General features: G+C 27.1%; 3 protein-coding genes across 3 annotated transcripts; 1 reads left to right on the top strand and 2 right to left on the bottom strand.

Moving 5' to 3' along the window:
* Window positions 1–1,700: 1,700 nt before the first annotated feature.
* Window positions 1,701–4,413, top strand: PmUG01_04021700 (conserved Plasmodium protein, unknown function; the record flags this gene model as incomplete). Its single annotated transcript, XM_029003215.1, has 5 exons — window positions 1,701–1,824; window positions 2,035–2,219; window positions 2,745–3,120; window positions 3,507–3,694; window positions 3,943–4,413. 5 exons carry the CDS (start codon window positions 1,701–1,703, stop codon window positions 4,411–4,413), a joined length of 1,344 nt encoding a protein of 447 aa, XP_028859671.1.
* A 714-nt stretch (window positions 4,414–5,127) lies between these two features.
* Window positions 5,128–9,165, bottom strand: PmUG01_04021800 (conserved Plasmodium protein, unknown function; the record flags this gene model as incomplete). The annotated part of the gene is made up of 1 exon (XM_029003216.1): window positions 5,128–9,165. The coding sequence occupies one exon, from the start codon at window positions 9,163–9,165 to the stop codon at window positions 5,128–5,130; it is 4,038 nt and encodes a 1,345-aa protein (XP_028859672.1).
* A 1,116-nt stretch (window positions 9,166–10,281) lies between these two features.
* PmUG01_04021900 (50S ribosomal protein L33, putative) lies at window positions 10,282–11,272 on the bottom strand (the record flags this gene model as incomplete). Its single annotated transcript, XM_029003217.1, has 4 exons — window positions 10,282–10,303; window positions 10,524–10,614; window positions 10,728–10,807; window positions 11,106–11,272. 4 exons carry the CDS (start codon window positions 11,270–11,272, stop codon window positions 10,282–10,284), a joined length of 360 nt encoding a protein of 119 aa, XP_028859673.1.
* Window positions 11,273–11,714: the final 442 nt, after the last annotated feature.

Raw genomic sequence — 11,714 nt, forward strand, 5'->3', positions numbered from 1 at the left:
AATGAGTTACTGTGAAAAACAAAACAAAAAAAAAAAAAAAAAGAAAAGAAAAGAAAATAACGATAAAATAAAAGAGCGGGGATATAAAATAAATACAACTTAAATAATTTAATTTTTATGTAACTTTAAAAAAAAAAAAAAAAATTTCTTTATTTGAATTTTATTTTACATTGCGTATAGCGCAAACTAATTCTTGCCCCTTTTCCTTTTCCCTTTCACTTTCAATTTCACTTTCAATTTCAATTTTCGTTTTCTTCTACTTTTTCTTTCTTTTTTCCTTTATCTTCCTCTTTTCCCTATTTTTGTTTATAATGCTAAACGAAGGGAAAGCATTATTTTACTTTGCAAAAAAAAAAAAAAAAAAAATATATATATAATATATATATATATATAAATGGACAAACTTGAATAAGTGTATTACAATATATTAAAACATATTAAAATATATTAAAATGAATTAAAGTATATTAAAATGAATTAAAGTATATTAAGATGAATCAAAGTATATTAAGATGAATTAAAGTATATTAAATTATGTTAAATTATATTAAATTATGTTAAATTATATTAAATTATATTAAATTATATTAAATTATATTAAATTATATTAAATTTTTTTTTCAAATGAAGTGAAAAAACAAAATAGCGAAAAAATGAAATAATAAAGTGGTAAATCATCTTCTACATTTTTCCTTTTTTTTTTTTTGCTAAATCGTTCATTAAAAAAGTATGTATATTAAAATATGTTTAAAAGAGACAATGTTCATATTGATGTTTTAAAAATAGAGAAGTATCAACGGTAATTTTATATGTCAAACTTTTCTTTTTTTTTTAAAGGACCATTTGAAATAAATTGAAATGAAATAAATATTTAAATGAAGAAACGTGTACATATATTTTATATGCATAAAAATGAAATGAGTTTTTCCTTTTTATACATTTAGCACTTGGCTGCTAAAGAAAAAAAAAAGAGGAAAAGTCGTTTCAGGAATTTAACTATTTTTATCATATTCAGAATTTCGCACGTGTTTACTATTTTTAACTTGTTTAACCTGATAAACACGTTTGATGTATTTAATATTTTTACCTAGACGAATAATTCCGTCGATTGATTAATTTCTAACTCCAACACATTTGCACACACTTGATTATAGTTGCAATTTTGTTTTTTTCTTTTTTTTTTCTATAAAAAAAAATAGGTGCGTAATTTTTTGGAATATTTTCCATTTTTCAAATTAATCTTTTAATGTTAATAATTAACAATACAATTTTAAACAAATGAGCGAATTGAGGTAAAACTACGTAAATTCTATTCTTTCCCATTTTGTTTTATTTTGTTTGCTTTATTTTAGTTATTTTGATTTATTTATTTTGGTTGCTTTATTTTATTTATTTTGTTTGTTGTTTTACTTTATTTATTTTGATTTGTTTATTTGTTTATTTGTTTATTATTTTTATTTTTTTTTATTTTCCTATTTTTCCTTCTGTTTGTTCTCTTTTTTCGTTTGTAAAATTAGAACAAATCAAAAAATTGATAAAGTTGTTTATCTGTTTATTTGAATATTCGCTTCCTTCTTTAACTTTTTTTTTTTTTTTTTTTTTTTTCTTAAAGATGAGCATGTCTCTTTCAAACTTCAATTTACTGTGAATGTAAACACTCCTTCTTCATAATTATTTTGTAAGAATATACTTATTTAATTATGTTTTATTTAGATACACACAATTTGCTCTATGTTGGTAGTTGTTTTCTTGCGTCAGTATGTACTCTGTGTGTATGCAGAAATCGAGAATTATTTCCTCACATAAGTGAAAATAAACCTATTGGTAATAAAATTAGAAAAAAAGAACATATCAATCAAAGCGTAGTAAATTTTAAGGGGAATCAAATTTTTTTTCTTTTTTTTAATCCATTTTATATTTTTATGATTTACACATTTACAATTTAAAATTTGAACAAATAGGAGCATTTAGAGCACGTGGGATGCTTTTTTTTTATTTCATCATTTCGTTATATCGTTTTTTCCTCATTCCTAGGTCAGTTATACCGTCTTCTTAATATTCATAAATATGAATCATTCAGTATTATAATTCAAATTCATCACATAAATTTAAAATTTGGCGATGATGATAATAGCAAGTATATTGTTCATCTGAAAATAGGCAATAGGTATGCCTACACCCACTACTACAAGCAGTACCTCAATAAGATACACATTGAAGTAAATAGAGAGAAAAAAGAAAAAGAGGAAAGACAGTGATAGTGATAATGATAATTCAGTTTATTTTACATGCTTGTACACTGCACTACTTTGTTGTAACTACTCATTTTGTCGTGTACTGCTTCATTTTTGAATGCTTCAAAAAAATGTATGCAAAAAGAATGGAAAGAAATGTGTCTTTAATAAATAAATGGGGAAAAACACTTATTTGTTTTATTTTATTTGTTTTATTTGTTTTGTTTTATTTGTTTTATTTGTTTTGTTTTATTTTATTTGTTTTGTTTTATTTTATTTGTTTTGTTTGTTTTATTTTATTTTATTTGTTTTGTTTTATTTGTTTTGTTTTATTTGTTTTATTTGTTTTATTTGTTTTATTTTATTCGTTTTGTGTTATTCCATTTTATTTATTTATTCGTTTATTCTTTTTTTTGTGTGCGGGAAAACTTGCACAAAGTCTGTTGCTCTTCCTATGCATTTTTGTGTAAATTTTATTACAATATAAAATTTGTTTTTTAACAAGAATAGGAAAGAAAAAACTTGGCCGTTAAACAGAACAACACTATATTAACAGTAGAGGTTTATAAAAAAGGGACTTTAAAAAATACCTATATTGGATCGGCTGAAATTCATATATATACAGACATAATAAAAAAATTATTTCCTTGCAATATGTATTTTAATATAGTTAACAAAAATCAGATTGTTGCTACAGCTTGTTTATCTTTCCACTATATTAATTTAGACTGTATAAAAAAGGATGATCAGATATACACTTCTCTTTTCATTGAAACTATAATATCTGTTCAGAAAAACCAAAGTAAAAATAATGAGAAAATAGAATGGCTTATAAACGAAGGTATGGAGTACTTCGACGCGATTAAAGAAACGGACGTTAGCTCAAGTAAGAATTTTGAAAAGGCGCGTCAAGCCCGCAAGTGTATGTGCATAATGATACATGCATACATATATGCATACATATACACATACATATACACATACATATACACATACATATACACATACATATACACATACATATACACATACATATATGCATACATATACACATACATATACACATACATACATACGTACATACACATATAGATATATACACACGCACATATATATATATATATATGTATACATATGTATGTACAGAATAGCCGTAATGTAAATAACTAGTTTCATTTTCTCAAATTGTGTGCAACATTAATATCGACATGTACATGCGATATATAATGTAAATGTGAATATACATTTATTTATTTTTTTTTTCCTGTACAGCCATTTATAAAAACATATCAAATCTAGCGACTGAGGATAAAATTCGTCTCTTCTCAAAGAACCTGAATGGATATCTACTGCATAGCAATTTCTACATAAAAAGATTTTATAACAAGTATTACTTTTACTTACACTTTTTTAAAGGAAAATTTTACTGGTGTTACTACAATGAAGAATCGGACGCAAAGGTTATCAAATATCTGTATACTTGCATACATAATTAAAAAAAAAAAAAAAAAAAATTAAATCATTGCTTGTATGTTCCTGTTCTAGTACTGTGCCTTGCGTTTCTGCCTAGCGTTATACACTTGAAAATACACACACACATATATATATATATATATATATATATATATATATATATATATATATATATACACGTATATCGGCACGTATACATACGTATGCACTTTTGTGGGCATTTGCCTATTCACAGGTTGATACGAACAGAGTTGGATACATACGACTGGAGTACGTAGTCAACGTGTACAGCGACGTTTACAGCCACAAATACTTTTACATAAAGTACAGGAAGAAAAGAGAAAAAAAAGAGAATTATTTATACTTAAAAACCATGGATAAGGATAGGAATATATGGGTGAACGTTATTCATGATTTTATAATTCTGACAAGTAATTACAGGAGAGAAAAGAAAAATAAGAGGAATAAAATTAAAGGGCTTCAAAACAATTACGAAGAAGGAGGAGCTTCCAAAGAAGTAGTTGAAATAAATAATAAATTATCTCATTCTTTATCAAAAAATTCTATGAAAATTAAGTATTTAAATAAAAAAAATGTTGTGGAAACGTCAAGTAACATTGATAACGAAGAAAATTATACAAAATCGCCTGAACTGGGTCATGTTGTTAAGGATATGGGTAAAAACATGTATAATTACAGTGACTGAGATTTTTTTTTTTTTTTTTTCATTTTAATTTCATTTTTATTTTCCATTTTATTTTCCGTTTCCATTTATATTCTTACAAAAGGAAGAAGTATAAAAATAAATTTTTTTTCCTTAATAAATAAAAAAAGACGCTTTTTTTTTAAAGAAATATTGCTAATTATTTTTATTTGTTTATGTAATTCTTCACATTAATGTAACATTACAGTACGGTACCCCTGCATTATTACAGTGTTTTATTAGTTCCTTTTTTAGCTTTTTTTTTGGCTACTTATTTGATGCTTTTATTTTTTATAAACCCTTTTTGGGACATTGTCGCAACACTAACGCATTACAAAATTTTAAAGTTCATTAAAGTACATTTTTAATGATTACAAAATTTGCATGTAACTTAAATTTCATGTTTCCTTTTTATTTTCATTTATATACGCACATGTTAACTCTTTTTATTATGCATAAATTTGTTGAATCATCCTTATATTTTTTTTTAAAAAAAGAAAAAACTTATTGTATTTGCAATATGGTAGTTCATTTGCTACACGCGCACATTTGCACATGGGAATGAAAACTTATGAGATGTTTTCTTCTAAAAGGGAGATATTCTCAAAATGTGCGGCACAAATATGCACACATATATACTCGCATATATATAGTCCCGTAGGTATGTACATACGTACATATATGTATGCTCACAAGGCACTTCCAACCGCCACTTCATTACATCCCCATGATGTGCTCTAAAATAAACTCTATTGCGTTTGACTTAATATCATTATTAAAAACATGTTCACACACTCTTTCAGTTTTCACTTTTTCATTTTCATACGTTGAGAGTGTAATAAACTGAGTTGTGTCTACAATACTGAAACGAATATTTTTTGGAAATATTTTTTTTAAAAAATTATAAATAAATAAAATTTCGGTATGTATCAAAGGAGAATCGTCATATTCATACTTAAAAAAGGAAGTACCATCTTCTCGCACACTTACGATTGTTCTTTTTAATTCTTGAGGATAAAATAAAAGAAAATGATAAAATTCTTGGTTTTCTTTTTCTAACTCAAACATCATGTCTACCGTTAAAAAGGTACTTAATTTATAAAACACTTCAATTCTTTTTAGGGAATACTTACTCTCGCGACTCGCACATATCGCCTGGTTATATTTAAACGTTTTGAACACTTTTGATAAGGACCTAATGGATTCCTTCACGCTTTCATACTGATACCGATAATATGCATAATGTGCATAGTGTGTGTTATTTTCATGCAAGGAGAAACTATAGCAGGGTGTGTGCTCACATTGGAATTCATCTCCTGCTACTTCATCGCGCTCAGTGGTATTACCCCCTCCTGCTAAGTTTATAAATTGCAAATCTTCTTTTCGTAAACGAAAAATCTTCTTGTTGTGATACGCTTCACTTTTGTTTGCTGCACTAGGGGAACTAAAATTTTTCATTTTTTCTAATTTCATTATATCTGAATAAATATCTTCGTTTATAATTTTTATGAAATGCAAAATGTATAGCATCTGAAAAATATGTAGACTACTTTTTTCATTTCCTAGGTAGTCCGCAAAAATTAGGAAAAAACGAACAATAGACTCTTTTCTATTGAGTATATTTTTTTCAACCCTTTTTGAGTATTTTTCTAATACTTCTTCTTTCCCCCCTTCAGAGAAATGCATTAGCACAATGCTGCTGTTACTGCTGCTGTTACTGCTACTACTACTGCTACTCCCCCCTTTGGAAAAAAGCGCGCTCAGTTCAAAACACCCATCAGCATTACTCTTCTGGGTGAGAATTAAGAACAGCGAAAAGTTTAGGTAGTCAAAAAAATGCAAACTACAAGGAGTAGATTCTGTTCTTTCTACTTGTTTACAAACTGATTCGTTGATTCTTGTTGAGGAAGATGCCTTTTCCTTTTTTCCCTGAACAATGGTAGCACACTCACTAATTCTTTTTTCCTCACTCAAACTGTTATCATCCCTTGTTGCACCATTATAACTTCTATTATCCACTTCATCATAGTTTATTATGGGAAAGTTTGAACATATCTCTACATTTTTAAAATTTTGTTTTAATTGAGTTTCTGTTGGGAGATCCCATGTACTTGTCGGATTAAAATTTTTTTTTTCTTTCAAATTTTCCTTTTCAAATTTTAGTTTGTTATTCTCCCCTTCATATAAAAATAAATGAATAAGTTGATTTCCTTTTTGGGTATTTATTTTTTTAAAAATAATATATGACAATAAATTTATTTTTATTTTCTTCTTATCTTGGAGTAAATGAAAATTTTTATATATTTGTTCAAGTAGGATTTCCAAAATTTCATAATTGAAAATTTTAAATTTATACCATATCTTTATGTACATATATAAACTGTTCAGTGTAAAGAAGTGAAAATTCTCTTTAACAATAACCTGACAATATGCATGTAAATTTGTAAATCTTACTTCGCTGAAGGAGAGGCAAAGCATTAAATTGTGCAAAATGTATTTTAACTTCTCATCATATAAATTGTTCTCAATTATAATTCTTATTTTTTCACTTACATTGTCCCAAAATAATTCAAATTTATTTTGCTCCCTTATCTTTTTACTGCTAACCTCGTTCTGATCTACATAGGGAAGAAAAAAACAATCGTAATGACGATCATTATCATCATTACCTTTTAAGCAATAATTTGAAGCGTACCTATACACCTTTTTGTGAACCCACTCTTTGTTTAATAAGCAAACGGGGTATCCTTCATCGAAGTAGACATCTTCAAGTGGGCAATTGTTTGGACGGGTACACTGCCCAACTTGTGGATTCTTATCTTCGTTCCCCTTGTCGTAGTGATGAAAACATGTTATATGCTTATAAACGAAAATTTTGAAGGACTTTAAAATTTTTGATATCACATCCAAATGGTTCACTAAGTTGTCTAGGGTATGCTGCCCCTGGATCTGTTCTGTTTCGCTTGTTACTCCTTCCACTGCAGTTACGGCTTCCGTTGGAGTGAATACCTTTAAAAGGAGGGCATGGAAAAAGTCGTACTTCATGTAATTGCACTTCAAGCAGCTGTTTATAATGGTTGTTACTTGAAAAATGTTAAATGTGCTAAAGATGTTATTCATGCATCTATTCTGTGTATTTTCATTGGTTGGACTGCATAAGTTTTGTTCTTCCTTCATACTGCTACTTGGTTTTTCCTTTTGAGGAAAATTGTACATAATATGGGTAGACAGTTTTTCAAAAAGGTCATATACTGCACTATCTGCATTAAATTTGGAAAAGGCATAAAATATATTTGTTATATGGACTGAGTTATAAAAATAATAATTCTGCATTATAATACATTTTAATTTCTTATATAACTCTTCATTGTAGATATTTAAGTTAGCCAACTGTAGGACTAACGATGGTGTTAAGAAGTAATTTGCATTTATTAAATTTTCATTCAACATCTGTACTAATGAACTTTCAAATATACTATTTTTATTTATTTTCAATTTATACATTGAGGAAAGAAAGTATAATACATCCTCAAGACGAAATTTGGTCCTTAAAAATTTACTCACAATTTTTTTTATATGTTCATCTGTCACTATGCAATTCTTCATGCTGCTACTGAGTTTGTTGGCAGTATCCTCTCTGCTTGTACCTATGCAGAAGCGCTTTTCAGTATTTTGGTAATTTCGATTGTTTTGGCTATTATCAAAATTTGCATAAATTTGATAGTTCTTTGCATAAAGGTGCAATATGCTACAGAAACTTCGAACGTTGAAGTTCCTCATCTTGGTATTAGCTGAAATCTGTTCACATATAATGGTGTAAATAATATCTTCATACTTTTGGGTTTTATTCCATTTTTGCAGTAAATACAAAAATATGCTCAATTGATTTTTAGTCATGCTTTTAATTTTTTTTGCTAAAATGTCTATATATATATAGACGATATCATAAATATGTATTTTTTTTTTATAATGTTGATGAGTTATATCATTCTTAATAATAGTAAATGATGATATATTTTTTACATGTTCCTTGCTTTTTGTTATGCCTAGTAAAAGCATAAAGATACTTTTTAAATTTATAAATTCATAATATTTTATTTCTTTACAAAAATCTATTATATATTTTTCCCACTCCTTTTCATTCTTTATTCTGTTTATACCTAAATAATATATTTTTCTGCACACAGTGTTAAGAACTGCCATTTGGGTTTTATCCCCTCCATAGTTTGTATCATCTTTTACACTACTGCTCTGCAGGGGGGGTCGTCCATCAATGTTATTGTTCTTTCCATCATTACTGGTACTATAACTGTTATGTAAATTAGAGTTAGTACCAATAAGGGTGGTAGCTACTACTGTAGAAGTGGAGTTATATTTTTCCGTTATCAACTTCCAGGTAAGATACTTACTAATAAGGGAACTATATTTTTGCTTTTGTTTTATAGGAAACCCCAACATGTGCTTATTACAAATAGGAAGAAGAGAACCCCATTTTATAGGGAACAATATGCTAACTCTTTGATTGTGTAGTACATTATGTTTACATAATATAGACTTTACATTGATGGTAATGCAATCCTTTGAGTTGTTATGACTATATGTTGATAAATATGTGTGTAAATTTGTATTTATTATAAAATTTTGTTTATATTTATCAACAAATGAAACGAAGAAGCTGTTATTTATTTTATTAGTGAAAGAAAAATATTTTAACGAAACAGCTTCTCTTATGATGGATAATGTTCTTTTCCTCATATCAAGTTTATGTTATTTTGTAATTATAACTACAGAAGAGAACTACATGTATGCGTCATTCTCTTATGTTTACATTATCCTTAAGCGGGGAAAGGCCTTCCCTTCTTTGCACATCATTATCGCTGTTATTGCGTATACATACATATAGAAACATACGCATATATACATACGCATATATACATACACATATATACATACGCATATATACATACACATATATACATACGCATATATACATACACATATATACATACGCATATATATGTTCACATCCCACACCTTTTATTGTTACTTCATGTATATTTTTTTTTTACCTAAACTTGTTATATTCTTAGAATCGTTCAAAAAAAAAAAAAAAAAAAAAAAAAAAAAAAAGGAAGGAAGGAAGGAAGGAATAAATGAAGGATGGACAAAAGGAAGCATATATGTTTACATTTGTACGAAATACTTTTTACAATTTACAATTAAAAAAAATAAATAAAATTACAAAACGAAAAATAAGATAAAATGTAATAAAACAAAATTCGCTACAACATGATTTAATTTAATAAAACAAAATACGCTACAACATGATTTAATTTAATAAAACAAAATACGCTACAACATGATTTAATTTAATAAAATACAATACGCTACAACATGATTTAATTTAATAAAATACAATACGCTACAGCATGATATAATTTAATAAAATACAATACGCTACAGCATGATATAATTTAATAAAATACAATATGGTTTAGTGCGATATAGTGAAATATCACCCGGGTACAGTGTATGAAGAAAAATGAAATATCAACGTATGAGTTAAAAGGGCAATGTAGGTCTTACGTTTTTCCATTTTTATTTATGCAGATTGACAGCTAAGCAAATTTTTTATAATTTTACGAAAAGGGTACAGTACACACAATTCGAAATTACAAAATAATATGTAGCTCCCTTTTTTCCATCTTTTTAAAATAATATATATTAAAAATTTTCAAAAATTTTTATTTTGTCATAGGGATGAGCACAGATTGAGAAAAAATAAATGCATCCATATATAATTATCATAGGAGTAATAACAGCATTAGTTAGAGTAGTGGTTTAAAAAAAAAAAAAAAAAAAAAAAAAAGATCAGCTCATTCTTGGAAGACTCCTGTAAATTTTAAATTTTGGATAAAAAAAAAAAAAAATAAATAAATAAAAATAAAAATAAAAAATACATAAAGTATGATTTATATATATGCTATAATTATATAATAAACGTTACGCATATTTGTGTGAAGTACATTCTTTTTTTTCTTTGTCACACCATTTTACACGCACATTTGATGCTTATACAACGCTTGTACAACTTATTTGCTCTTTAAATTTACCTGTAAGTGTTGTCTACTAGTTTGTTGAATTTTCCATATAGATATGACTTCTCTACTCTTTTTAAAAGGGGCCTTAAGTTCTTGTTCTTCCCTAAGAAGAAAAAAAAAAAAAAAAAATATATGCATACATCCCAGTACAAGTATATACATAATTTTCTGTTCATCGGAAGGACGTGCTTTCAAAGAGCATCAAGCAGCAGATACCTGTGAAACGCGCGTAGTTAATTCCGTGCAACGTTAATTTTTTTTTTGTTTTTGATTTTATGTGCTTCTGGTAAAACATCCTGCAATGGAGGAGAAAAAAAAAAAAAAAAAAATAATATTTCTAAAAAGATTAAACGCTCAATTCGTGTTTAACTAGGTATATATACGTATATGTGTACGTATAAGTATATCTATATGAACACATATATATAAAAACATAGACATACAAATGTGCGCGTTTACGTAAATTCATATACTATATATACACATGTACAAATGTGTGCGTGCGTGTACGATGAACAGTTGTTAGGGGGTGTAGCGATAGAATAAAACACATTTTTGATTTTTGTTTTTGATTTTTCACAAAATTTTACGAACACGTGTCGGTTAATAACTGGGTCATGTTTCCTTAATGCCAATCTAAACTTGGATTTATTAGGAGAAATATAAGTAGAATAAATATAGTTACTTGCACAGGAGGATACTAAGCTCACATGAACTCTTTTGCTTCTTGACCGAAAGAACACATTGCTTAAAAAAAGCATTTTTCATGGATCGGCTATAAATAATGTACACACATATGTAATAATGCAATATGTAAGTAAACTTCTTAATCATACACAGGTAAGGATGTGCACATTTGGAGCCTTAAACTGGGAGGAGTTATTGAAATGTTTTCAAAGAGTTATTAGATGAACCTGTTTTAAATGTGCACGCATAGCAGTGTTTTGTTCACATGCTCTCACAGTATATTATGTTTCTTTTACACTTAATCTTACTATTACTCTTACTCGCGCTCTTTCTTTTTCTTTTTCTCTCTTTTTTTTTTTTTTTTTTTTTTTGGGGTACCTTTTATGTAGAAAGAAATAAGAAAAAGGCACAAAAAAAAAAAAGAAAGAAAATAAAACACTGAAACAAAATTACCTTAAAATGAATAGTTAAAAATTGTGTTCCTTCAAGTCACAATGCTAACCTTCTTAAATAATA

The sequence above is a fragment of the Plasmodium malariae genome (genome assembly GCF_900090045.1).
Source record: "Plasmodium malariae genome assembly, chromosome: 4".
NCBI lineage: Eukaryota > Apicomplexa > Aconoidasida > Haemosporida > Plasmodiidae > Plasmodium > Plasmodium malariae.